Here is a 27,723-nt window from a genome sequence, read left to right on the forward strand (position 1 = left end):
TATTAACATCTCATTAGTTGACTAGGAATGGCTTTTAACATCAATGACCATAGTCATTTTATTAATAATTCATATGGAATGGCTTTTAACATCAATGACCATAGTCATTTTAGCAAATCTGATTTCTCCAAAAGATATCATCTCATTAGTTGGATTCGAACAGAGGACTACCCTTCCCCCACAAACCATTGCGTTTGAACTTTGAACCACTGCGCCAACACATCCTTTTATCATTATACCGCTTTTATGACATTTTATCTTCTTTCTAGAGATACGTAGATGAATTGTTAGTCAAATAAATTATATATTCATACAAAAAATTATAAATATAAATTAACAATTTTAAGTGATCTAATGGTTAAAGTGTTCATGATACATAATAAAACTAATGTTTAAATTTCGATAGGCGCAACTTTTAAACTATTATAAATAATTTATGAATAAACAATGGTAGTTAAATATGTGAATAATACTGTTGGTCCGTCGAAGTGAGGGTAAAAAATCGATAACGATGAAATAGTTAAGTGCAAAATTCTAGAAGTGAGATCACGATATTAGTAATGAATAGTCTTTTACAGGAACACATAATATTGATGGTTAAATATGTGAATGAGATGATAAGTTGATCGAAATGAAAGTGAAGTCACGAGATGAGATGTCAATTGAGTTTGCTGATTGATTTACCGAGGAATAAGATGTCGGTAACAAAAGAGATATTGGTAGTTAGAAAATATATGAATGAAATGTTGATTGACCGAAGTGTAAAAATGAGGTCACGAGATGAGAGGTCATTTGTATTGTGGTTGGTTTACCAAAGTGGGGGTAAGAGGTTGGTAATATGTTATGAGATGGTTGGGGTATAAAATTCTCCAAGTGAGGTCATGAGATTAGTAATGTGGTCGATTGGGGAACATAAAATATTGGTGATGAAATATGTGATTAAAATAGTTGGTTGACTAAAGTGTAAATGGGAGATCACGTAATTAGAGAGGTCAATTTACTTGATGGATGGTTTGTTGAAGTGAGGATAAAGTGGTTACGATAATACAATATGAGACGGTTAATGTACAAGTGATGTCACAATATTTAATAATGGGATAAGTCCATTGGAGAACAAAGAATATTATTGATGCATTCAATAATATCTCACTAATATTCATTTTATGATAAATAATGTATATCATAATAGTGGACAAATATATGTGTTCATATCACATTCAATGCTCAAATAGCCCATTTATTTATTGTTGTTGCATCTTTTTATACCTTCTTCAATACAACCTTCATTATTTATTTGTATGATAAATCGGGTTCAACAAGCTTTTATTGATTTTAAAATAGATTCATCTTTGACAAGTATTTCTCATTTGTGAGATAAATTAGTTCAATTAATATATATATATATATATATATATAACAATTTATTTAAATATAGTTTATATTATTTGATAAATCATTCAATTTTTTAACCTATATATTATTTTTTTAAAATAAAAGTAATATAATATAAATCATAATCGTTTAAACATAACGACAAAATCAATACAAAAACACGAGTATTTACCTTGTCACCAAAGACACTTGAAACACAATAAGATTAACCATTTGAGAACAACAATGAAAACTAAGTCAAAATGTTCATCAACAAACAAACATAACATAAACTAACGTTAAAAGCTCAAAGATCGTCAAGAAGATCAATGAGTTCATCGACCGCCTCCACCGGTTTTCTAGGAGAGATCTCCCATATCGTCATAATAATAGCATTGTGGAGTAAACACATTGGTTGACCGCGATCACAGAACGTCTTAGAGTACCTTTCGAGCTAAATAGTTTACTAAAAAAATCAGGATATGACTCATCGTCTTAATCCAACTAAGCTCATGGTTTCTATCTAAACACCCCAATAACCAACTATTGACTTAGATATCACCTACTCAATGTCAATCATATTTATAGACACTCAATATTCACTATCCAATTGTATAGTTTATATTTTTGATAAATCCCGAGCCTAATGTCATACAAAATCCATATACGGACTAACTGCACAGACTATTAAAATGAACAATTAATTTTGGAATAGTTGAAATTCCAAGAAGGATTAATTTCAGTTTTTTAATAAGTTAATGTGATAATAGACTAAATTGAAATAGTTTAGACTATTATTATACTTAATGTATTTACAAAAAAAATTAATTAGGCTTAATTAGAAAATCTTAAGTGTTAAATAAAGTTTAAGAAAAATAAAACAAATGTTTTTTTAATAAAATCGTTGGTTTTAATTAAATTTAATAAATTAATTTTTAATAACTAATGTTGACTTGTTTTTTTATTTCCTTAAGATTAATAATTTATTTTAAGGAGTCAATTCTTACTAGAATAGACGACTAAGTCGTTTTCTCTTTATTTAATTATTAAGTATTAAATAAATTTCAAGAAAAATAAAACATATTTTTTTTTAATAAGAAGTTGATTTTAATTAATTATACATCGTTGGACAAAGTATATACATCTATTCTTTATGTGTTAGGATTGTTAATGTGGATGACAATCTCAACCCTCCTTTGAAGCTTATTGTGTGAATTGTTTGATGAGTATATAAACATAGGAAAAAAACTCGGGGCTAACATTTTCTTCCACTTAATGTATCCCTACTATTAAAAATGAGGGATCATGAGTGGCGGCAAGGTAGATGACCCAATGGAGAGTGCTCTTTACATCGGTGCTCTTTTCATGTTCAAAGATTTAATATTTGGTAATTTTCATATTAAAAAAATCAATCCATAAACTCAATCCATAAACTCATTCCATTGCTCATATATTAAATGAATACTATTTAAAACTGCAATACTAAGAACCAAAATCTTAAATCACGAATATAGAAAACAAATTCCATTAGGAATGTAAATATTCAGTATTTTACAAGTCTAAGTAAACAAAGGATGCAAATCACAAGAAGCGATAGATTCAAGCAATATTGTGTGAGTAACACCATATTCATCCAAATATGCCGACAAATGATTCACTGTCTCAAATATCCAAATGACTCCATTAACATGGTGTCGAGACTCATCGTATACTACTATAATTTTGTCGTCCTCGGGCTCATAAAATGGATTCTCCATTTCTTTAATGGTACCTCCTCCAGTAATTACAAACCCTATGAGATCCTGTTTATAAGCTGTGATAAATTCACCTATAAAAATAAAAGTGAAACTGTCGAACAGTTTCGGCAGCTGAAAAACAAACGAAACAATTTCAGTTATCGTGGAAAATAATGAAGATATAGAGGAGAAATCAGACCAAACTTACATTGTTCAAATACCGCAGTCTGCCAGCTCTTTAACCGCCCAAGGTCCCATGATTATCTTGCTGAACCTCGTACGGTTCCTCGTCAACGTAAGTTTTTGATTTCAAAGATGATTTTATCCCTATACAAAAAATATTTGTATTTAGTTTCCTATATGTGAAGTTTAATATTGAGTTAAGACTAATAGAGTCTCACAATCAATTTTGAGGACCCATCTCCCGTTCAATATTGCATGTAAGAATTTGATAGATCGACAACATCCACCATTAGCATCAGTGGAAACTATGACACGTGTTACGTCGTCTCTCCACCTCATTGACACCGTTGCACCACAAGTGTCAGCATATTGCAATATCAATTGCTGTGTAAAAACAATAATATTATCTATTACAAACATGGTAATTTCAATGAAAACTTACATAATATGGACAAAATTGTTATAGGTCAAGAATAGTACTATATCTTCACTAGATAATGCATTTGGGCAAAAAATTCATTCTTTGCCTATAGTGTATAGGATGATATCGTTGTTTGTTGCCTGCATATCAAAAAAAATATGTTTTGTTAATATAAAAAATGAGTTCTCACTACATCAGTAACTAAGGTTTCGTGGAAATAATATACAAAACCCTAACCCTAACCCTAAGTACGTTTTCCTAAATACGAATAATTTTCATTGAACGTGAAAATGTCGGAGTAGGGTTTCTTAAATCTGAACGAAAAGATAAAGAAAAGATTATTATTTTGGTGTACGTACCCTTGTCGAGATGTGAAGATCTTCTGGTCTGGTAGACGGAGGAGCCGGATTCGAATCACCATGAAAGGAGGAGGACACTGGAAGAGAGAGAGGAATCGGACAAAAGTGTTTATTATTATAATGATATTAGAGTTTATATATATTCAAGTTGTTCATACAAGTGAAGTAAACATCGCTAAGTAACTCTTCAAACGAAGTATGCTTCACGAAAATGGGTCTATTCATTCTGGTTCACATGACGGATGGACAATTGAATATTCGCTCGAAAAGCGTCTCTTCATTCCATTTTACATGAGGCGATGGAAACACCGCTCGAAAAGTGTCTCTTCATTCGGTTTTACATGGCTCTTGGGCGATGGAAACCCGCTCGAAAAGCGTGTTTTCATTCGGATTTACATGGCTCCTAGGTGATGGAAGCACCGCTCGAAAAGCGTCTATTCATTCGGTTTTACATGGCTCCTGGGCGATGGAAGCATCGCTCGAAAAGTGTCTCTTCATTCAGTTTTACATGGCTCCTGGGCGATAGAAGCACCGCTCGAAAAACGTCTCTTTATTCTGTTTTACATGGCTCCTGGGCGAAGGATGCTTCGCGGAAAACTTAGAAATTTCTTTTTATATAATAATAAGTAATTAAAGCGAAGTGTGCTTCGATCCAGTCTCTAGATTAGTATAATTTTTTATTTTTTTTCTAATTTAAAAATAAATAATTTTGGTGAATTTATGTATTTACATGCATGAGTAAATGTTTTTACATGATAGGTAAACTATCTTTTCATGGAGGTGTTAGGGATTTTACATGAGCGTCAGGGTAAGAAAATACTTAAGGCTAAGTATGGTTCGCCCTGAAAGGCAGATCTCTTCATTCTGCCTTCCATGGCTCCTGGGCGAAGGAAGTTTCGCCCGATTCTATAAGAATATAAAGTAATTGAAACGAAGTATGCTTCGATCAAGTCTTTAGATTAGTATAATTTTTTCATTTTTTTCTAATTTAAAAATAAATAATTTATGTAAATTTATGTATTTACATGCATGAGTAAATGTTTTTACATGATAAGTGAACCATTTTTTCATGGAAGTGTTGAGGGTTTTACATGAGCGTCAGGGTAAGAAAATACTTAAGGCTAAGTATGGTTCGCCCTGAAAGGCAGATCTCTTCATTCCATTTTACATGGTTACTAGCGATGTACGTTTCTCTCCGTATCTCATATCTATATACACTGTGATTACATGGTGCCTAAAGCGAAATGAGCTTCGCTCTAAACTTATATCTGCATTCCTTTTAAAATGGAGCCTGGGGAATGGACCTTCAATCCATACGTTAACTAGACATTCCGTTAACGTCGTTTGGGGTAAATCCGAATAAAAATCCAGATTCCAGATACTCTCTCCCACCCTTCAACCCAGCTTTGATTTATTATTAAAATAATACTCTTGCAATTTTATTGGTCCGCAACAGGGGAACACTAAAATCAGGAGCAAAAGATCCAAATTAGAAAATTGAGAGAAAAAAGTTGTTTTCTAATATATATATACACACACGGAGGAAGAAATGGATTATTATAATTGTACAAAAAAAAAAAAAAAAAAATAACACCTCACACATTTTCTTATAATACATTTTCATATATTTTAGTTCAGACTTTATTTTATTTTTTTAAATAAAATATTTTATTATTTAATAAAAAAAATATGATTATTGCGTCCAACTTATAATTTTTTCTAATATTTAGGAAGTTAATATTTAGAATTGAGTTTTTTTTATAATTTAATAAATTAAAATTTTAAACAAATTTTATTTTTTTTAATTTAAAAAGTTAATATTTCGAATTGACATTTTGTTTTTTTAAATTGTTGATAATATATATATATATATATATATATATATATATATATATATATATATATATATATATATATATATATATATATATATATATATATTTCGAATTTAGGAAATTAGAATTTCTTATATTTATTCATAATGAGAATCGAAACCTTAAAAAAATATTGAACACTTGTGTTATTATAATAAATTGTGTTGAAGCAATATTTTAATTATATATAATATATATATTTAAATTTATTTTATTATATTCTTTCTCAAACATAAACATTAGAATTGAACTTGAATTACAATTCTAAAGTTTTTCCAAACACGATAATTGAATTGTAATTGAATGTAAAATTTTATAGAATTGGAATTAAAATTTTAATGTCAATTCTAATTTAATTCATACAAATGGACCCAATAATCCATATAATCCTCCTTACGTGTTTCAAAAATACTATTTTTCGATTACTTTTCATTTGTATTTGTTTTCGACATTTTAAGGAGGCAAAGTTGAATGCTGATGTATTTAAATGTTGTTAAAACATTCGCTAGCTAGATTTAAATAACATAAAAATCGCCTAATTGTATATTAAGTGAATGGCTAGTTGTAAATAACATAAAAATTGTCTCATTATTCATGAAGAAAGCATACATTTTTTTTTATTTTTTTTTTTGGTTTTTATCTAGTAAAAAAAATTATTATTCCAACTTATTTATCATGATAAAAATGGTAAAACATGAAAATAAAAGCTTACAAAAAAAATTAAAAAATGAAAGAAAACTAATACAGACTTTCTTTAATATATATTACTTTTGTTTTTTCACTCACTCACGGTGAATATATAATAATAAAGGTGCATGTCTTTATAAATTAATAATACTATAATTTATATAATTATAATATATATATATATAACAACTTATTTAAAAATTAATTTGTGATACATTTAAATAAAAATAAAATAATTTGTTTCATTATTTGTACCTTTAATATTAATTTTTTTCTTCATATTTTTTTAATTTTTTTTACTTTTTTCTTCATATTTATGAGATACGTCACTATATATATATATATATTTAATCTTGTAAATTTTCTTTACATGATTTTTTAAATAAATAATTATATATATATATATATATATATATATATATATATATATATATATATATATATATATAATGATTCTATTTTTATTTATTATTTTATACTATATAATTAAATTTTAAATTTTAAAAATATTCTTACCTCTCTAAATAAAATTTTCAAAATAATTTATTAAAAAAATATTTTTTTTATATACAAAATATTTATACACAAAATTATAAATTGAATTTAATAATCACAAGTGGTGTAATCACATTCAAAATTTGAGATTATGTTTTTTATCTTAGTTGATGCGCATTTTAAATGGTGTATTATAAAAATAAAATAATTATGATTATCATACATGTGAGTGTAAATTTGAGAGATTAAAAAAAAATTCAATTTTTAGATGGGATGAGTGTGAATTTAAGGAATTAAGAGAATAATGGTTAAAATTGAAACAAACGCACAAAATGAGTGTATAATATGATCGATAATGGCGAATTAGTTGAAAAAAATGCCCAAAATTAAGGTAGATGTTGGTCGATAATGACATGTAGCAAAATGTTAGTATTTGGTATTAATTTTTTTTATTATTTGCTTATTTTCATTCATGTTTTATAGTTACAATTGTACCATATTTAAATGTTTATTTAATAGTTTCTCTTATTTTATAACGGTGACTTTATTTAGAAGTAATCTCACTTTTAACCACAATTTTTTTTTTTGTTAAATATTATTATTTTTTAAATATTTTATTTTAATTTAATCGAAATAATTTATAATATACTCTAATTATATATATTAACAAATTTAATAACATTTTTTTCGTTTAAACACAATTTAAAAAAAATAAATTATATAAATGTAATTAATTTAAATAAAACATTGTCTACATTTAATTTGAATTAGATTAAAATTTATAAATTAATTCTGAAAATATATAATCTTAATTATTAATTCTAAAAATATATAATCTTTAATATAAATGATTTTGGTTTATAATAACGTTGATTTTTTTTATTTTTAACTCTTTAATTTAATATATTTAATTAATATTTATAAATTTTAACATATTTAATTAACAAGGGATTTAAGATAGATGAGGTAATAATAGTACATTGATTTTAAATACAATCTTTTTAATATATAGAGTCTGGAGATCACTATTTTGTAATTAACGTATTTATTTTTCGTAACACATATGTAGTATCGCCCAGAAAATTGAGTTGTCCCATCCTCGTAAAAAAAAACGTGAATTTATTTTTGACAATCATAATATTAGTTTAAAAAATTATTAAAAATATTGTTTTTAATGAGATTAAAACTCATAATCAAATAAAAACTACATTTTTTTTATCCTAAATTACTAAGTTATCCATTTTATTTTAAAAAAAACTTAATAAATTTTTCTAAAAACCCGACACATTTACCATAAGTTGGTCTGCCCTTTCGACCCTGCACATAAGTAAACAAAAATGACTTTTACTTAATAATACTAACTTTAAAAAGGTAATTTTAAAATAATAAAAAATAATTAAATTTGAATTGAGAGTGATCTAGATAATTTGATAATGAGATATTCTAAGTTAAAAGTTGATAATATGGTTACATAAAATAAAATGAGACTAAATTTCATGGTTAATTTAATTTGCGGGTTTGGTTGTGATATCTAACTTTGTTCTTCGATTTAAACCTTTTACTATATTTGAGGGACTTGTTTCTATGAAAAATTTATCCGACTAATCCAATAAGTTGCTCTTTTCGTTGGCGGCTAGTTTCATCAATGGAATCTGGAAGTCATCTTCCTAAATGGGCTTCTGAACCCTCCTGCTGCATCATGGGCGGGCATTGACGAAACCGGACGATTTCTTTTACCTCCATCTCTCTTTCATCACATCGATTTCTTTCTGTTTTCACGAATTTGTTTACTTGAACACAGGTCCCCCCATGGTATACGGATGCAAAAAGACTCTTTCCTCGTTGCTTGTATTTTGCAGGTTACCATACTTCCTCAACTTACATTACTTGATCATTTCTTCTTTCTGGGTTTGTTTCAATTTCATAGCTTTGAATGCTTAAAATAAATCAAATGAAGTTGAATACTGAACTGTATATAGCTAATTTAACAATCATAATCATTCTATATATAATCCTTGAGTTTAGTCAGCTTATTGTTCCATCCAATACACTCATTCACATAGCACATCAAAGACCTAGGCATAACCCAAAACAATGATATCTGGTCTTGAACATTAAAATGAAGTTGGATAGTTAGCTATACAATATATATAGCTAATTTGACAATTATAATCATTTATCAGCTTATTGTAGATTCAAAGACCTTAAAGGAAGAAAAAAGGGAAGAATTATTTGATAATATGAAGGCTGATGATGAATCTCTGGGATGGCTGTGGATGTCATAGATCCAAAGGAACTATCTGCAAAAATGTTAAACAAGTTAGTCCGTGACTGTTTAATATTAAAATGTACTACTATAAATCACCTTCTTTGATGATGCTAAGCTATTTGTTTCTCATTTGGTCTCAGAACCAAGATTAACCTCAATGAGATCTCACATGAATCTGCCATGGGCCTTATCAGAAGAGTAACAGAAATGGGAGTTCTTCTGACTGAGGTAGTAATTAAGAAGATGATACTTTGTCTGTCAAAGAATTTCAACTATTTTCATGATTTGATTCAAATGATGGGATAAACTATAAAGTGTATCAAACAAGGACTTTGTGTTAATGGCTACTGTTTCAGGTTTATGTAGATACAGTTGGAGATCCAGAGAAATACAGAGTGAGATTGACTGAACGATTTCCATTCATAAAATTTGTAGTCGCGAAAAAAGTTGATAGTCTATCCAGTTGTGAGTCGAGCAAGCATTGTTGCTAAGGTGATTAACATTTTCTTAACACACTGTGAATGCAAATCCTTTTTGTTGAAACAATTCCAAAGCATTTCTTTGACATGTCAGTTTACAAGAGATCGAGCACTTCGAAATTGGGAACCAGATGAAACTGCTGATAATATGAATAGAAATTTTGGCTCTGGGTATCCAGGAGGTACAAGTCTATACTCTTTCATTATTTAACAACTAGTGTTTTGATTCAAGTTATAGAACTTGGTATCTGTACTATCTTAAAAGGCAGAGTATGCATTTTACATCCCAACAGAAAGAATGAAACTAGAGTAATGTTTATCTGTTTCAAAAATATCCATTACAAACTTAACTGTGTAATTTATGATGATAGTAGTTATTTCATTTGCTTGCAATAAGGTAAATGCATGTGAGAGGTTTATATCAAATTTAAACTAAAATTCTAACGAAATAGGGGGAAAAGGTTGGATGCATGCTGAAATGAAGCATTTTTAGTTATCATCTTCAGATTGATTTAGTGTTCATTAGGTTGTCTTCTCTAATTTTCACAACCATTTTATTTACTATATTTCATTGTATATGTGTATTTAGATAATGTTGATCCGATAAAATTTATATTTGTAAGAATTTAGAAAACAGTTAGGATCATATCTAAATAATAATTTTTATTTCGAATGAAGTAAAATTTCACACTATAATTTGGAATATAATCCAGAAATATCATTTTTATACAAAATGAAGAAAATTACCTATAATAATCTGAATTATGATAAAAAAAAACAAATGTTATATACCAAATGAATGAGAAAAACACTTTAATTCTAACTATGGAAATCAAGTAAAATTACAGTCTATAATCTGGAGTATGATACAAAAAAATACTTATACCAAATGTAAAAAAAGAACTTTGGCATTTTCATTCATATCGTGATTACGAAAATTTCGTTTTCCAAGTAAGCTTGTTATTTAAATGTGAGTGTTTTAAACAGAAATTGATGGATGATTTTTGTGCATATGTTTGTATTCAGACCCTGCAACTAAAACTTGGTTGGGTGATCACAAACACTCAGTATTTGGATTTTCAACATTAGTACAGTTCAGCTGGGGTACATGTATATGGCACTTGCTTTGTTACTTTATCTTTTACTTTTTGTTCTTTTGGCATATGGGTTAGACTTTTTTTATTGTCATTAAGGTTCAATATCAATTTTGATGCAATCCTATGCTTGAATTCCTTCAAATAATTCAATAGCACCTTTTCTCTGTAGTTTCTTAATGAGACTTTTAAAGTTAATAATTCTCCATCATTACATTTCCTCTCTAGTTTATGCTTTGATTATCTGGAAAAAAAGAAATTTGTTTGTTGTAAAAGTGGTTTATTTTAATAAAATGATCAAAATATCCTTAGTTTTTAGTTGGTGTACTTGAATGATTAGATTGAAAAGGTAATGTTTGATGGGATGGTGTAATTGTTATTTTATGGTACAAATATAAATAAGGTATAAATTCTACATTGAATAATTAACCTCGCAATGAAATAGAATATTAGTTTATATTGTGATGGTTATTTTTTAACGTCCATATTTGTTAGAGTCTTTGCATTGTGTTTGATAGGGAATATGATGAAATGGAAGATGATGATTCTACGAATAATAATAGGAAAAACCAACAGAAACTAACTAGTGTTGACTTCACCGGATTGAAGAAGACTACGAAAACAGAAGAAACTGAATCAAGTGGAAAAGGGCGTTGCAAATGTTTCAGGCTCGAAAACTGCAGCAAGTCTCTCAATTCTAATCGAGAAAAGCTGGTAGCGTTAAAGTGTAATTCTGGTGATTTTATAGAACAAAATTGTTTGTAATATCTGACAGGAGGAACCGATTTCTTGTTTGCTTACCACCATTTAAATTGAAAGCAGTTCAGTTTCTCTGACTTTGTTTTAAATCGATTCTAAAACACATAAAAACAACCTTATTTAACATCTAAGTCTTGTAGAGTTCCATTTTAAGTATTTAATAAATCCTCCTAAATTTAGGAACAGATTTACAGTATCTACGAATATTCTTTTATTAATTTACTAATTTTGTTGTAAGTATAAATGTATGATGCTTAATTATATATGTTTCTTATCTGAAAATGGATATAAATTGGATTTGTTTAGAATATTTGTTTGAAAAATAGATCTGTTTGTTTAAACAGAGATTACAGTACTACTAATCAAACATACATTATAATATGATGATAGAATTATGCATGATTAACAAACAAGCAGCGAGGATATAATCCCAATTATTAATTAAACAATAGTACTATAATTCTGAAAAAAATATGTTTAAGAAAAATAGGGTTTCTTGAATCCATACATACATATATAGCTAATAGTGAAATACAACAACAACCATTAGGATCATCAGATTAGATATCTAAAAAGTGATTTAATTAAGAAGAAGTTATGCGGCTGTCGACCTCCTCTTTAATCCTCTCGAGATCCGCCATCTTGGACGCCAGTAATTGTAAATCATTGGACTCAACAAGATCATGATCATCGAAACCTATTGCATTGAGAATCCATCCGATCAGAAACGCAGAGTCGTCGTCCTTGTCGGATGATTCCCTAGTCTTCGTCGTCGTCCTCATCCTGATATCTTGTTGTAATTGTATCGTCGAGGTGGAGGGATCGCCAACTTGCAGGATTCGGTCAACAATAACGTCAAAGGAGGAGGGCCCCCCGTTGTTGTTGTTGTCGTTGATGGAGGTGTACATTTGACCGGCGGGGGAGAAGACTACGGCGCCAACCTCTTGTCCCGTCAATTTCTGAAACTCACTCACATTTTTTAACAGACTGGATTTGCGCTTGGAGAAACTCACCATTCTTTGAGATTTTCTTTCGAGTGCTTCTTGATCTCTTTCGATCTCTTCTTTCTCTCTTTTTGATGAACGATTGAATGCTTGGTATAAAAGAACGATTAAAAGTTGTCCACCACCGACCACCGTGTATATATATATATAATTATGGAGATTTTTTTTTTAATTTTTGTTGAAAAATATTTGTAAGTGTTTTTTTGTTTGAAATTTAAAAAAAATCAAACAGAACTTTCAATTTCAAATGAAGAAATTATAGAAATAAGTAAGAATTTTTTTAATACGTTAATATGTATTATATATATATAATTTCGATTATTATATATTAATTAGATTAATTTATTTGATTATTAATTAATTAAATTAGTTGGTTAACAATTAATTAGATTAGTTTGAATTTGAATTAATTAGTTAGTATTATTTGCTTAACAATATGAATAAATAAAATTATTTCCTTTAGAATAAGTTTTGCAAATGTTATATAAATATATATATTTTTTTTTTGTGAGAAAAATGTATGGACTTCAAAGAATTTAAAAGATTCAACCTTAGAAGCTTATTGACGTGAGCAAAGAAAAAGAAAAACATCAGACGTTTTCATTTATTGAATTAAAAATTTGAAAGAGACTTATATGAAGTATTGAAATTTACTAGAGAAGGAAGAATATGAAAAGATAGTAAAGTGGTTAGTTGAAACAATGATGGAGCTGATAAGTCCCCTAAATCTAAGACCTATATTATCCGAAGTAATTCCAGCTGGAGAGTAAACGAGGTCTGGAAAAATTACACAGGAAAGAAAACGGAGGATCATGCTTATAAAAGAAAATTTTACTTGGACAATGTTAAAACAAAAGTGGAGGTACTCAATTTTCCTTTTAAAAGTGGAGGTACTCACCATTTCTTCTTCCCTTGACCTCTGTTATTTCTTCTCCCGTCACTTTTAGTATCATCAGATGTCGCCGCCGCCGCTGTCATGATCTATATATCTATTCGAGGAGAGACAAAAATCAATGAGATTTGATTTCGAGTTTCGAGTGCTTCTTTCTCTCTTTTTGATCTCTTCTACCTCTTTTTTTTATGAACGATTGCTTGGATATAAAGCTATCTGCCGACCGCCGTATATATATATTATGGAGAAAACATATTTATAATATAGTACATGTATTCTTATTATTATAAAAGATTAATAAATTAAAATAGATATTATAATAATTATTTTGTTTTATATCTCATTATAAAATAATTTTTTTTATTACATATAAATTATAAATAATAAAAAATATTATATTTGTAATTATGATTTTACTATAAATACTCTTATTTACTTGGTTAATATAAAATTTATTTATTTAAAGATAAATTTTATAAAATATTTATTTTTATTTTATAATATAATGAAAATAGGTATAGTAGACTCTTAATAAAGTAATAATGTTAGGGTAATCGATAAAATAATAATTTACATGTATAATAATAAAATATAATTTATTTAATGTTGTTGAAATTGAAATTTTAAATTTTGTATAGTGGGTTCATTTATTGGATAAGTTGTTAAAGTATAATTAATTGTAAACATTTTCTATTTGTAAAGTCATTTAATATTTACTGTAAATGGTGTAATATCATATGTTGTAAGATGTTTTTTATCTCAAAATATCCATCTTCAAGTATATACATGCAGTACACAATTTTCTACTACTCTTTTATCTTTTTTCTTCTCTAATCAATTATCTTGTTGTATTAATCTCTAAGTATATACATCAGACAAAATAATGAAAAAAAAGAAAATACGTAGAAAAAAGTTAAGGAAATTTAGCCATATTCTTTCTATCGCTACGAAACGTATATATGTATGAGCTTAAGCCCACCCCTTATAAATATTTTTTAATATATTATTAGTGAAAAGATCGAATATACTTTTGTTATACTTTAATGGAGATAAGAAAGATGATCAACTATGAAAAGAAAGAAAACTATGCCTAGTAGATTTATAGTGCTAGATATTTGTTAGATAAACTCTATTCAACTATCTAATGCAACCATTTATAATTTACTATTTTTTTATTTATATGATTATATGATTATATATATTATGTTCTTTAATTTGATATTTATATTTAAATTTTTGGTTGACATAAAAGTCAAAGTTTAGATTTTTAATTTTTGAAGGCATATACAAAGATAGTATAAATTATTAATTCAAATGTTTTTTTTGATAAGTGTATTATGATTAAGATGAGATTTTCATTCTAAGTTCTCATGTATTAAAAAAATGATTAAGATGATATTTAAGGATAAATTGTGTAAATAATTTTTGTTTTATAAATAGATGTTATCCTAAATGGTCAATGGAGAGGTACATATGTTTATTTTTGTAATAGCTTGTATATATGAGAAAAATAAAATAATTATTTATCCCATAATTTTCTATTATTTTTTGTTATGAAATATTTAACTATAAATTTGAAAGTGTTGAAAAATTCTTTTATTGTTATTTTTTATCTATTTTTTTAGTTATAGTTCATGAATTTGTCCTTGGACAATTCTATTGTGAGGTATACCTCAAATATTATTAAAGCCTTGTGCAACATTATTTGTGTATTAAAATATTTGATTAAAAATGTCAAATATTAAATTTCACGATTACTAGAACATAACATTTTCATCAAAAAAATGTAATTGTTGTCGTCGTTCAATCGTTAAATTAATTTGCATACAAAGGAAACCGTCATCTTCAAGCACAATAAATGTCATTTCTATCAATTTGCTCAAATTTGCATTACTTGACTGCAGCTTGAAGAAAGTAAGAATCCCAATGTGTGTAGGAGCATGAGATCAATGTGTGAGGAAGAAGACTGCAATGCAACAGCAACAATCACGAAGATATTTCTCATTCAACTTTCATGGCTTATGCATGAACATATCGTTAAATTGTGCAAACATCGATGTTTAGGAATTCATTCATTTTCCGTGTTGTAATTGCAATTGAATCTATCTTCATACGGGCATGTGAAGTCAAATTTTATACTAAAAGGATTCTCATTCGTTTTGCGTTTACTTTTCTATTCTTCCTCTACTCTATGCACATAAGATGTTTGATAAATGTTTTGTGTGACGAATTAATGCTCTTATGATGTAGAAACTTGAACTTAGACTTGAGAGATAGGAACAATAAAAATTGAAATGATAATTATCAGGATTCTGTTCCTAAATTTGATCTTCTTCAAGGAGATTTGCTTGGTAGATGGAGTTCCTTTTAATTTTATATTTGGAGATTCATTGGCTGATGTGATGAACAACAACTACATTATCTATTTTCTAAAGCTAACTATGATCCGTTTGGAGATCCAACTGAAAGATATAAAATTCCAGAACTATAGTCGACATAATAGGCATCCACCGTCTTCTTATTAAAACATCGGAATCACCTTCTACTTTTCGTATCCAACTCAGTCAATAGTTTATGTTATCAGTTCCCTTTGTTCTTCAATGAATTGATTGAGCAACATATTCGTTTTTCATCAATTTTGATCGATCTCCAAATATAAAATATCGTTGTAGCAGTTGCTCCAGAAGCAACAGTAACTCCTTTTGAAGACTAACTTCTACTTTACCGATCAATGTAAGAGTTCACTTCCTTGATTAATAGCTAGATTGACTCATAACTCCTAGTAATTCTTGTTTGAAGTAGAAGGTTAACAGTTATAGAAGGCTATTTTTTCTAATCACATGAATATTGAATTGTTGTTATATATCATCCTGAGCTAATTGTCATATTATTATTATTATTATTATTAGAATTAGATGAAAGGGCATGAAGATTACAATAGACTAAGACATTGAGTTATCGTGAGACATATATTTTCATTTTGGCATTCTCTTTAATTAACAAGACTAGTTATAAAAATGTATTTAGAAATGTATGAATTATGAATGGGGACGGTCTTTTTCATGATTCTCATTGTGTTCAGTTTTTGGATTTTGACATGTTATATAAACGTTATTTGTAGTGGTTTCTTGAAATGAAACATTATGCTCATGGAGTTTCTATAGTTTTGTTGGAATCAAACTTGGTTAAATCTTTTGACCACTTTAATAATATCATATTATGTATGGATGGATGAATGAATAATTTCATATAATTGTGAGCTTTTGACTTTATAATAATGGCTTCAGATCAACGGGATGATAGAAAATTCTTCATAGGTCATCCTAGCTCTGTCCCGATTACGACTACACAAGTGAGATTACAGTTAACTGTCATATTCTATGTCCTTTTTTAGTCTCATTTTTTCTGTCATATATTTTTTTCGGAAATAACAGCAAAAAAGTGGGTTATTTAGGTTAAATAACCATCCTCTGTATTTTATATTTTAAAATGTCATAAACAGGAGTAAGTTCTTTTTGATAATGACTTAATGATGAAGTGATTGATGATGGAATAAGTTAGCTTATTTTGGATTATATCCAAATAACCTTTCACCAAACAAGGCCTAGTGAAACTATATTGGCTATGATTATTGTTCTTCTCTGTAGGTTCTGGACTAACAAATTTTGTGGGTATTCTTAGCCAACGACTTCGAATAGCTCCACCTGAGACTCGTGCAACTAGATACATAGTTTTCACTTTCCTATACTTCATGTTTTTATATGCAAATAAATTTATACAATACAATTGAAAGTCATATCTTAAAGTAATTTTCTGTTATCTACAGTTTGGAGAAGGGAGTATATTTTGTGGACCTAGTGAGTAAAAGTTCTCACTAGAGAAACTAGGACTGTTTTCCATGAAATATGTTTTCAACATGGATGAAATTGTCTTGTTTTATAGATTACAAGTTGATCATTCATTAACTACAAAACAACTTGAGAGAAGAAAAAAGGACAAAGAAATAATGACAGTAGCCATTTGTTGTAATGAAGATGGGTTAGAGAAAATTCCTTTATGAATCATCGGTAAGTTTGCGGAACCATGTTTCTGTAAAAATGTTAATTTACAAAGTTTAAATTTCCAATATCATGCCAATAAACGAGCATGGATGACTGGAGTATTGTTTGAAGAATATGTTTGATGGTTTGACAAAAAATTGGATGGACGAAAGGTTTTATTGGTCATTGACAATTGTTTTGTCCATCCAAAGGTATTTTAAGGGTTACAAAATGTTGAATTGTTTTCTTACCACCCAATACAACTTTAAAAATTCAGCCTTGTGATGCAAGAATTATAAGAGCATTTAAGATTCATTATCGCCGCAAATTTTGTCGTTCTATTTTAAAGGGTTTTGAAGCTGAAAAAACAAATCCAGAGAAGATCAATGTTTTCGATGCATTCAACATTGCTATCTAAGCTTGGATGAACAATATTAAGAATACCACAATTGCAAATTTCTTTCAGCATTGAAAACTTCGTTCGGTAGAAAATGTGGTTTCACAACCTTTAGAAGAAGAAGGAATTAGAGGATTATGGTCACCAATAAATGATTTACACAATCGTAACACAATGAATGTGGATCAACTCTTAGATTATCCGGGTGAAAACAACACGACTTAGATTTTAGCTAATGAAGAAATCATTGAGGGTCTTAGAGAAAACAATCAAGATGAAGACAATGAGGATGATAATCTTGTTTTGGAGCATGTTTCTCGCAATGAAGTAATTATAGCAGCAATGAAACTTAGTGATTTCCTCTTACAATATGATAGAAGCACTCCATAAATTCATAAAGCTCTGCAAAAAATGTGGGATGGGATTCAAATAGATATAAATTTTCATATAAAGAAGACTACGGTAGACTCATATTTCACTAAGGCACTCGGAATTATTAAAAAAATAGTAGATATTATCACTTTATATATCGGTTGGGACCTATATGCGCCAAAAAAATATATTACTTAGTAAATTTATCGAAATTACTACTTTAGCTATTCTGCCCGAGTCATGACTGTAAGAATTTATTACTTTACCGATGTTATAATTTTATCGAATATAATTTTATCGAGAGTCTACTATAAGTGTAAACAATTAAATTACACTTTTCAAATTTATAAATATTAAATAATTATTTTAAATATATAAATTCAAAATAGTCAAAATCATGACTAATCTAGATTGCGTGGCATACACAGTGTGTAGTTGCAACATATTTGGCTTCACATGTAGACAATGTGATGATTGGTCCACATAAATCGGTGAGTATGAGTTCAAGTGACTTTGTAACTCTTGATGTTGACTCATTTGGAAAACTCTTTCGGAACTAATTTACAAGTAGACATCCTTCACATAGTTCATTCGAATTGTGGATGGAAGATATGCCTCTCACTATCTTCTTATTCGTTAGAAGTTCAAGAATCTCAAAGTTGAGATGCTCGAATTGTAGATGCCATAGCTATAATGGTTACCTATATCATGTTTTAAGACACTTTGCTATATCAATTGAAATTAGTTAAACGCTAAACACTCTAAAGAGATCCCTCAAGTTGAGAAAACCAAACCAAGAAAATGATAGAAATATGAAGTAAGACACAAGTGAAAGATATGTTACCTTCTACAATATCTCTTTCCTCCTAATGATGATAGATATGCCAATTCATTGTCAATAACTGCGAGTTAATAACACAAATTTGGAAATATGAAACACTTATTACCAAAATTTGTAATAAATCAACCACTAATCAATAACCCCATTGAATATTAAAAATTCATATTTAAAACATGCAATTGCACACAAGAACTATAAAAAAAAACGTGAAACGCTTATAACTGTAATAAACATGATTTAGAAGTTGTTGGTAGTAAATTAGATAATTGTCTATGGTCTATAAGATGTAACATCGTACTAGTGGAAGATTGAAAAATGAAATCACTTAGACTTAGAGAAAAAAACAAGAAGAAGCATCAAATATAAAGAATAAAGTCACAATCGAGTAACTAATCACTCATACCTCAATATCTTTTATTAATTCTTGTCGTTGAACGAAATCATTCGTCAATATAGTTCTTGGTGAACCAACACTTTCATTATTGGTAGGCAAGGTATATTTCTGAGTTTCGAAGGACCCGACCCGGACCTGAATTTACCCAGAAAAATATGGGTATTTAAATTACCCAAAATATCGGTTCGGAACTTATGTGTATCCCGATCTGAAACGAACTCAATTTTTTTAAAACTATTTAATTTGGACTCATTTAACTAATTTTAACCTATTAATATATTTTTAGTTCAAAAAATATGTTTTTAACATAATTTAAATTAATTTAATAAAATTTTATAATTTGAACTTAATTTTAAATCATTTAATTTTACATTAACAAAATAAAATTAATTCATGTGTATTACGTTTTATAAAATTATTTAATAAAAAAAGTTATAAATATTATATTAATTAAAATAAAACGAACAGTCCTATATTATAAATTAATAATATTTAAAATAATATATTAAAATAAAATATATATTAAAAGATAAAATACTCCATTTTCTCATATACTTATTCTTCATAGTCTCTTATTCTCTTCCTATTTTTTTTCTAATCCTCTACGTATTTGAGTGGTAGGAATAGAAGTAGAACCATTTGAAATTGTAACCGAACAGTGCTAACCAAAATATGTTCTTTTAGTTATTGGAATCTTTTTCGGTACTTGGAATCGACTTGAAACCGATCGGTTCTATCCCAAAATTAACCGGAATCGAAAATTAAACTAATTATCCAAACTGTTCGATTCGATTCTTTGGATACCCGACCTATTAGACAACACTACCATGCCTAATTGTTGACATACAAATTAGAAAATATTATTACTAATTAGTAAATTGAGTTATACATATCCTTGACTTCTTTTGCACGTTCTTAGACGATCTATATTCAATTGCACATTAATAAAGTGAGACGTCTACTCGTGTTTCTTCAAACTAACACGTCTAATGAAGTGAGACATTTACTCACGCTTCTTTAGACTAACACGTCTGATGAAGTGAGACGTTTACTCGCGCTTCTTCAGACTAACACGTCTGTTGAAGTGAGACGTCTTTGTTGCTCATTCGTATTTTGTTTATGACCACATCATTAAAATTATGTCGTATTGATTAACTTATTCACCTAAGTTTATTTTAATCTATTAAAATTTGTTTTCTTAATTAATTATTTCTATATTAATTAATTTTCCTTTTTTCTTTACTTAACTTAATCTAACACCTTTCAAGTTTACCCTTTCATTAAAACTCATTTTCTCAAGTCTGTTTCTTTACCCAATGCTTTCGTTATTGTTTTATGCGTTTTTCCTGTTTCACATGTTAAATATTCTCTCTTGAAATAAATTACAGAAATATATATAAAATGATGTACAAATAAATGAAATAAATAAAATATATGAAGAACGAAATCACCAATTGAGATGTTGATTCGATGCATGTGTTAGACAAATTTCCCTTAAAACAGTTTCATCGTCCCCCGCTTGTTCTGGAGCTAAACGTAGATGGCTGTCTCCCAGGGTACTACGAATCCAGTAGTGATTCTGCACTAAAATCACTACTCGTCAAACTTGATTAGCGTACCTGAACTATCACCGGGTTTTAACGGAAATATCGAGCAAAGAACTCGAAGAACACTCACAAAACAAGAAGAAGACTTTTGGAATTCTAGAGTGAGAAAAAATGAAATGATGAAGTGAGTTTTAGATTAGAGATGAGAGATTTTATATTGTTGAAAAGTTAAATTATTAAATAAAATCATCATTTGATCCAACGGTTGGCATTGTTTGCCTCTTCATTACCTTAATATTTTTCTCTTCATTATAGAGTAATTGTTTGCCAAAACAATTAAGGCATTTACAATTCAATACTAACGTTACATGGTTTTCCAATTTGTTAATAATAATATTAATTATCATAAAAAATAATAATAATAACAAACTCATGTAAGTTACACTACAAATTAACAACATTTTGTTAATTGGTCATCAAGGCATTTTAGATCAATTAATTGATTTAAATTATACATTTGGATCAAATTTCACCCTTTAATTCACGTTTGAATTTCATGTGAATTTGATTTGATTTTATTACCCACATTCTAATTTTCATTCATTAATGGAATTTATAGAATTAGTTTAAAAATTCCAACAATCCCTCACATTAATGTAAATTGAAAGATTAACCCGATGAAAGGTTCAATAGTTGAATTCTACATAGGATAGGTAGGGGTAACCCTTTGAACCTTCCCTTATGAAAGTATATAATTTTACTAGCTGATTAGTAGACTCGATGTCCTTGAACTATTCTGCCATTTGTGTAAACGATTACACACTTTCACATATAATTCTCCCTGATACATGTCAAACTCTCATGGTTGTGTCCGTTTTGGCCATGGAACACACGTCTGGTTCTGTGAGAGGGTCCAGAATTGAGCCCTGGAATTTATTCGAAACGGCCCCACTTCTCCCTCACATGGGTGATCTCTTTGTTTATAAAGAATCATTAAAAGCTACATGTTTATCCTCGTCAAAATGTATATTGTTTTATTATAGGATTAATCCTCAACAATAACTTTCCAAGTTAGTACAATTTGGTTGTCCCATTGAACCTTGTTCTTGGGATCTCCAGTCTGCATATGTTGGGTTTTCCTTCATACCAACTTTTAGTAGGCTGATGTCTCAAAAGACTTCAAACTATCTCTCTATTCAATAATCTGATTAGTGGATCCACAATATTATCTTTAACTAGTCAAATTTGATAACTCCATTAAAGAGTATAGTCTAATGACATTATGTCTAAGACATGTATGTCTAGACTTGTCACTAACTCTAAGCTTGTCCAATTTCTAATTACTATCACAATAATTAGAAATTTATGTTGGTACATTCTTAGTTAACCTTGGAACATCTTCTAATAAGAAGCATAGTCATTCGTACATTCTTATCATTTAATTTTTTATGAAAATATTGTTTACTTGACTAACTAGTAGACAAAATGTCTTTGAACTATTCTGCCTTCGTGTAAACGATTATATATTTTACATAAAAATATTTTATTTTTCGACATAAGTCAAAAATATAGATTATAACGTTTAATCTATCCATCATAAGTTTCTTAGAAGATTTTCATACGTAGATTGCACTTCTAAGTGTAAACATATTCACTTTAAGACGTAAAGTCTTTCATTTAATAATATCAATATATCATTTGATATCAATATGATATTTCGTTTAGTGAAATTCATATCCTTTATGGATTTAATCATTTTTATCGTAATTTTCAACGATAAAAATATCGTACAAAAGACACGTAATGAAATAATTTTAATTGTCTTCATGATATATAATTGTCACATCCACTTTTTAATAAAAGTATGATCAAATTTTCATATCATTATTATAAAATTTGTTATAAGTCATATCAAGACTTTATAAACTTTATTTTTCATTTATTTCATAAATTCTTTTGAAGACATTGGTTCTTCAAAATTTTATGAAAATAGTGTCAAAATATGACACGTTTCTTGATTTTTAAATCCTCAAATCTAAAATATCGATTTGAACATCAACTCAGCAAATATAAACAAGACACTTTCTTATTATTTTATTTCTTTTTATAAAGTTGCGCAACTTTATCTTTTATAGAGAACTTATTTCTATAACAACAAATTATTTTTACATTTATCATAATATACAAAATTATTTTTGTGTTATAATCAATAAAAATATTTACCCCCACATTCGTGTTGGTATCCTTTTTAAATCACACACATTTGTATGATTTAAATCGATAATTTTCTAATCAAGATATTGTCACACAATTCTTTTACAAATTTTTTTGTTATACTTATCATACATTGAATAAGATAACTATATTATAAATATTTAATTGAATAAAACATAATTTCTATACGAGAGATTAAAATGTTTATTCATTTATAAATCATTCATCACATAATCTCTACATAATAAATTAAAATATTTAATCAATTAAAATATTTATTTTAACACTTCATTTCTATAAAAGAAATTAGAATATTTAATCAAATAAATATTCACCATATTAAATTATTTCTACAAAATAAATCATAATGTTTCAAGCATCTTTGACCGATGTCGCTTAAATATTTATTTTCGGTTGCACGTTTGCATCCCATAATATCGGCACGTTTGCCACATTATTCTCAAATCAAACAAGACTTTCCTTGTAATTATTTGATTTCAAAATTATCAAATTAAGTAAGTCTTAATGATGCATTGAACAATGTATATCAAATATATTATATTAAACCAAAATTAATATATTCATATATATGATATTGTATATTATTGCTTCTTTAATTTTAGTCGCCACAACAAAACAACTATAATATATATAGTCAATAACATAGAGACGTAATTAAATAAATAATATGTCATATATTATTAAATAAATATATATACAATTTCATTTATCATTAAAAATACGTTTAAAAATACATCATAATTAATTAGAATATTAATTATTACACATAATTAGAATGTTGACCATTTATCTTTAATCAAATAGAAACTAACTAATTATATAAATAAGTATCCATGTCATCAATTATTTGTTTCTTAATTAATTAGATGACCTTTAACATTCTATAACAAATCTTTGTCAATCAAAGAACACATAATTCGTGACAAATTTCAATATTATCTATTAAAATAAAATAGATGGAAATTAAATCTTTATTTATATATGTATATAAATTTCTATATGATCATACTTATTATGAATGAACTAACATTTAGCCCGTGCATTTGCACGAGTAATAATATAAAAAACCGTGAAAAAAATTACGGATAACATTTTTAATTTTATTTTTAACCGTTTTAAATTTATGGGTGGGTCAACACATAATCCGACCCAAGTATCCATTTACTCAACATCATTATATATTAGTTAGTTAAAAAGTTGAACTTATATTAATATTAAAACATCCCGCATTTATCAAATTTGGTGTTTGAATTTAATATATAAAGTCTTTGTACCCTAGTTGGTTAAAGAGTTGTACTTGTTTTGTTAGGTTGCAAGTTCGAAACATACCTCTAGCATTTTTAATTTTATTTTTAACCGTTTTAAATTTAAAAACGGGTAAACTCACAATCCGACCCAAGTATCCAAATTAACCACAGCTCTCGACCCGGCAATCCGGACACTTTAAAAATTAAGCATCATTATAAAGACTATATATATAATGATGCTTAATTTTTAAAGTGTCCGGATTGCCGGGTTGTACTTGTTTTGTTAAATAGTCTTTATAATGATGCTTAATTTTTAATGTGTCCGGATTGCCGGGTCGAGAGTTGTGATTAATTTGCATATTTGGGTCGGATTGTGGGTTGACCCGCCTTTAAATTTAAAACGGTTAAAAATAAAATTAAAAATGCTAGAGGTATGTTTCGAACTTGCAACCTAACAAAACAAGTACAACTCTTTAACCAACTAGGCTATAAAGACTTTATATTTAAATTCAACACTAAATTTGATAAACGCGGGACGTTTTAATATTAATATAAGTTCAACTTTTTAACTAACTAATCTATATATATATAATGATTTTAATTTTTAAAGTGTCCGGATTGCCGGGTCGAGAGCTGTGGTTAATTTGGATACTTGGGTCGGATTGTGGGTTGACCCGCCTTTAAATTTAAAACGGTTAAAAATAAAATTAAAAATGTTAGAGGTATGTTTCAAATTTGCAACCTAACAAAACAAGTACAACTCTTTAACCAACTAGGCTATAAAGACTTTATATTTTAAATTCAACACCAAATTTGATAAACGCGGAACGTTTTAATATTAATATAAATTCAACTTTTTATTAACTAATATATATATATATATATATATATATATATAATGATGCTTAATTTTTAAAGTATCCGGATTGCCGGGTCGAGAGTTGTGGTTAATTTGGATACTTGGGTCGGATTGTGGGTTGACCCGCCTTTAAATTTAAAACGGTTAAAAATAAAATTAAAAATGCTAGAGGTAAAATTAAATTCAACATCAAACTTGATAAACGCGGGACGTTTTAATATTAATATAAGTTCAACTTTTTAACTAACTAATCTATATATATAATGATGTTGAGTAATGGATAGGGTTTAGGGTTAACCCACCCATAAACTTAAAACGGCTAAAAATAAAATTAAAAATATTATCCGTAATTTTTTTTCATGGTTTTTTCATATTATTAATCGTGCAAATACACAGGCTAAATGCTAGTTTTATTAATAATTCATATGGAATGGCTTTTAACATCAATGACTATAGTCATTTTAGCAAATCTGATTTCTCCAAATGATATCATCTCATTAGTTGGATTCGAACAGAGGACCACCCTTCCCCCACAAACCATTGCGTTTGAACTTTGAACCACTGCGCCAACACATCCTTTTATCATTGTACCGCTTTTATGACATTTTATCTTCTTTCTAGAGATACGTAGATGAATTTGCTACATATATATATATATATATTTATTAATTCTTATTAGTTTTGATTTTTATAATGTTATAGAATGTGGTTTTTCATTTGAATTGTGTGGTTTTATTTTGAATTGTTAGTCAAATAAATTATATATTCATACAAAAAATTATAAATATAAATTAACAATTTTAAGTGATCTAATGGTTAAAGTGTTCATGATACATAATAAAACCAATGTTTAAATTTCGATAGGCGCAACTTTTAAACTATTATAAAAAATTTATGAATAAACAATGGTAGTTAAATATGTGAATAATACTGTTGGTCCGTCGAAGTGAGGGTAAAAAATCGATAATGATGAAATAGTTAAGTGCAAAATTCTAGAAGTGAGATCACGATATTAGTAATGAATAGTCTTTTACAGGAACACATAATATTGATGGTTAAATATGTGAATGAGATGATAAGTTGATCGAAATGAAAGTGAAGTCACGAGATGAGATGTCAATTGAGTTTGCTGATTGATTTACCGAGGAATAAGATGTCGGTAACAAAAGAGATATTGGTAGTTAGAAAATATATGAATGAAATGTTGATTGACCGAAGTGTAAAAATGAGGTCACGAGATGAGAGGTCATTTATATTGTGGTTGGTTTACCAAAGTGGGGGTAAGAGGTTGGTAATATGTTATGAGATGGTTGGGGTATAAAATTCTCCAAGTGAGGTCATGAGATTAGTAATGTGGTCGATTGGAGAACATAAAATATTGGTGATGAAATATGTGATTAAAATAGTTGGTTGACTAAAGTGTAAATGGGAGATCACGTAATTAGAGAGGTCAATTTACTTGATGGATGGTTTGTTGAAGTGAGGATAAAGTGGTTACGATAATAAAATATGAGACGGTTAATGTACAAGTGATGTCATAATATTTAATAATTGGATAAGTCCATTGGAGAACAAAGAATATTATTGATGCATTCAATAATATCTCACTAATATTCATTTTATGATAAATAATGTATATCATAATAGTGGACAAATATATGTGTTCATATCACATTCAATGCTCAAATAGCCCATTTATTTATTGTTGTTGCATCTTTTTATACCTTCTTCAATACAACCTTCATTATTTATTTGTATGATAAATCGGGTTCAACAAGTTTTTATTGATTTTAAAATAGATTCATCTTTGACAAGTATTTCTCATTTGTGAGATAAATTAGTTCAATTAATATATATATATATAACAATTTATTTAAATATAGTTTATATTATTTGATAAATCATTCAATTTTTTAACCTATATATTATTTTTTTTAAATAAAAGTAATATAATATAAATCATAATCGTTTAAACATAACGACAAAATCAATACAAAAACACGAGTATTTACCTTGTCACCAAAGACACTTGAAACACAATAAGATTAACCATTTGAGAACAACAATGAAAACTAAGTCAAAATGTTCATCAACAAACAAACATAACATAAATTAACGTTAAAAGCTCAAAGATCGTCAAGAAGATCAATGAGTTTATCGACCGCCTC

At 27.9% G+C, this 27,723-nt stretch overlaps 1 protein-coding gene and 1 pseudogene across 1 annotated transcript; one reads left to right on the forward strand and one right to left on the reverse strand.

The window, feature by feature from the left end:
• Positions 1 to 8,771: 8,771 nt before the first annotated feature.
• On the forward strand, positions 8,772 to 11,669 carry LOC124909569 (annotated as a pseudogene).
• Positions 11,670 to 12,311: 642 nt separating this feature from the next.
• On the reverse strand, positions 12,312 to 12,743 carry LOC124909570 (agamous-like MADS-box protein AGL28). Its single transcript, XM_047450237.1, has one exon. The coding sequence runs from the start codon at positions 12,741 to 12,743 to the stop codon at positions 12,312 to 12,314; it is 432 nt and encodes a 143-aa protein (XP_047306193.1).
• Positions 12,744 to 27,723: the final 14,980 nt, after the last annotated feature.

This window comes from Impatiens glandulifera, chromosome 7 (assembly GCF_907164915.1).
Source record: "Impatiens glandulifera chromosome 7, dImpGla2.1, whole genome shotgun sequence".
Taxonomy (NCBI): Eukaryota; Viridiplantae; Streptophyta; class Magnoliopsida; order Ericales; family Balsaminaceae; genus Impatiens; species Impatiens glandulifera.

Excerpts from the sequence above, each read along its gene's own strand:
- LOC124909570 (XM_047450237.1), bottom strand. The coding sequence starts at position 12,743 with ATGGTGAGTTTCTCCAAGCGCAAATCCAGTCTGTTAAAAAATGTGAGT.